This window comes from Ichthyophthirius multifiliis (assembly GCF_000220395.1).
Source record: "Ichthyophthirius multifiliis unplaced genomic scaffold scaff_1120509250753, whole genome shotgun sequence".
In the NCBI taxonomy this organism is placed as follows: domain Eukaryota; phylum Ciliophora; class Oligohymenophorea; order Hymenostomatida; genus Ichthyophthirius; species Ichthyophthirius multifiliis.
In genome coordinates, this window is record NW_004086482.1 from 2,502 (window position 1) to 4,979 (window position 2,478).

At 20.5% G+C, this 2,478-nt stretch overlaps 1 protein-coding gene across 1 annotated transcript, besides 11 other annotated features; it reads left to right on the forward strand. All coding sequences in view use genetic code 6, as the record gives it.

Annotated features, from left to right (window-relative positions):
* Positions 1–4: 4 nt before the first annotated feature.
* Positions 5–50: a microsatellite.
* Positions 51–413: 363 nt separating this feature from the next.
* On the forward strand, positions 414–1,944 carry IMG5_093580 (regulator of chromosome condensation, putative; the record flags this gene model as incomplete). The annotated part of the gene is made up of 5 exons (XM_004035611.1): positions 414–696; positions 757–1,133; positions 1,194–1,510; positions 1,591–1,759; positions 1,807–1,944. The coding sequence occupies 5 exons, from the start codon at positions 414–416 to the stop codon at positions 1,942–1,944; spliced, it is 1,284 nt and encodes a 427-aa protein (XP_004035659.1).
* Positions 1,144–1,187: a microsatellite.
* Positions 1,150–1,194: a microsatellite.
* Positions 1,515–1,580: a microsatellite.
* Positions 1,515–1,589: a microsatellite.
* Positions 1,945–1,965: 21 nt separating the features above from the next.
* Positions 1,966–2,012: a microsatellite.
* Positions 1,978–2,064: a microsatellite.
* Positions 1,980–2,047: a microsatellite.
* Positions 1,981–2,047: a microsatellite.
* Positions 2,065–2,357: 293 nt separating the features above from the next.
* Positions 2,358–2,455: a microsatellite.
* Positions 2,382–2,454: a microsatellite.
* Positions 2,456–2,478: the final 23 nt, after the last annotated feature.

Consider the following 2,478-nt stretch of genomic DNA (forward strand, 5'->3'; position numbering starts at 1 on the left):
TTAGAATAAAATGATTTATTAAATAATAAATAATATATTTAAAATAATAACGAATATAATTTTTAATATAAAATTGGATAATAATAATTATAATAAAAAAAATAAGAATAGTTTTTATAGCCCAATTAGTAATAATTTTAAAATTAATTCTAATAATAATTATTTCCATCTTAATTTTAAAATTAATAACATTTTTAAATTGCACACCCTTAATTTTATTAGAATTATTAAGGATATTGTTGAAGACTACATTTTTTTAAAAAAATAAAAATAAAAATATTAATTTTATAAATAAAAAGCTTTTATATATATAAAAAATATAAATATTTATCTCTAAAAATAAAAATTTAATATTTCATATTAAATAAATAAATCTTTAAGTATTTTTATTCTCTAAAAAAAAATAAAACAAAATGAAATACTAAAAAATGTATAATTTCTTCAAACAAAAAACTAATACAAAGCGTTTATTTACTGCTTCTCTTCTAGTAACTAGTGGTTTTTTCGCACAAAGTATATTTACAGACACTCCCCCATAAAAAACAGTATACGCATGGGGATACGGTAATTTCGGATAATTAGGATTAGCAAACGAAAACAATTAATACAGTCCTCAAGAAGTCGAAAAACTATCTGACAGAAACATAATAAAAGTCAAAGCAAATAAATCTGTTTCAATGGCATTATCATAAGATGGTTTTTTTTTTTATAAAAAATATAAAACTAATATATATATATATATAATTAAATATATAGGTAAAGTATATACATGGGGTAAAAACAAAGGAGGAATTCTAGGTCATTATGACATAACTTCATTTAATATGATTCAACCTGAGTTAGTCGAGAAGCTAGAAAACATATAAATAAAATAAATTTCTTGTGGACCTTTTCATATGGCCGCAATTTCTTAAGATGGTGAACTTTATACTTGGGGAAATAAAGACCATGGAAAATTAGGACATGAAATATAATAAAAAAGTAATAAAGTAGAAATCAAAAGAGGTAATTAAAACTATGATTATGCAGAAGGAAGTATGCTACCAACTAAGGTATAAAGTTTAAATGGAATAAAATGTAAATAAGTGTCTTGTGGAGGCTAATTTACTGTAGTATTAACAGAAAATGGAGAGGTATAAATAAAAAAATAAAAGGAAAACAAAAAAAAAGGAAAAATAAAAATAAAAATAAAGGTTTATTCCTTTGGTAATAGTATGAAAGGACAATTAGGATATTAATCAGAAGAAACGGGCAATTTCTAGCCTAAGAAAATACCCGATTTGTAAAACATTATAAATATTGATTGTGGTTAATAATTTTCAGCAGCAGTAAGTTCCTCAGGAAAAGTATATACATGGGGAAATAATGATCATGGATAATTAGGAAATAATTAAAGTATTTATTAAGCTCGTCCAAATTAAGTTACTGGCTTTGGAGGGAACAAAATAATAAATATTTCTTGTGGGGATAATTTCATAGCTGCATTATCTAATGAAGGAAAATTATTTACGTAAATATAAATAAATATTATATATAAGTATAATTATATATAATATATATATATAAATATATATATATATGTATTATAAGATGGGGATATGGTAATGATGGATAATTAGGACATAGTAATAGAAATGATTTATATGCCCCTAAATAAATTGAATTTAAAGAAAAAATCATTAAAGTTGATTGTGGAGGTACTCATACAGCATTTCTTACTTAAAATAATTAATTGTATTTATTTGGAAGAGGAAATGAAGTAATATATATTTATTTTTTATTTATTTATATATCAAATTGTTTTAGGGATAATTAGGTATAGGAGAAAATATAGAAAGTGAAGCTGCTATAAGAACTACACCAAAAATTGTTGAATTTTTTAAAAAAATGAAAGTTGTAGATGTAACTTGTGGAGGAGAGTATACATTAGCCATAACTGAGTGAAAAAAAATCAAAAATAGATAAATATATTAAAAATATTATATATATAAATATTTATTTATATATATAAATAAATTTATTAATATATATAAATATTTTTTTATATTTATTCATAATTTATTATGTTCATTCTTTAAAAATCATCATTATTGTTTACATTAAATAAATATCATATTTCTATGTTTAATTATCATTAAAAATTTAGAAAATAGCTTTGTGATCTTTTTTGTTATAATTAACCTTTACCCAAATATTACATTAATTATCTTTCAAAAAATACTAACCGCCCATAACCTAAAACCCTGCAAAAATATCACTATTTCCCATATTAATAAAATAAGGGAAATAATTAGCATAATCATACTAACTACTTGCAATATTTTTGTCAACCTAGATTTCTTCTGAACTAATAAATTTATATATATATTATAAATATATAAATATATATATAAAAAAAAATAATAATTATTTATATATATATATATATATATAATATATATTTATATATTTATATTTATTTTACGTTATATAACTATT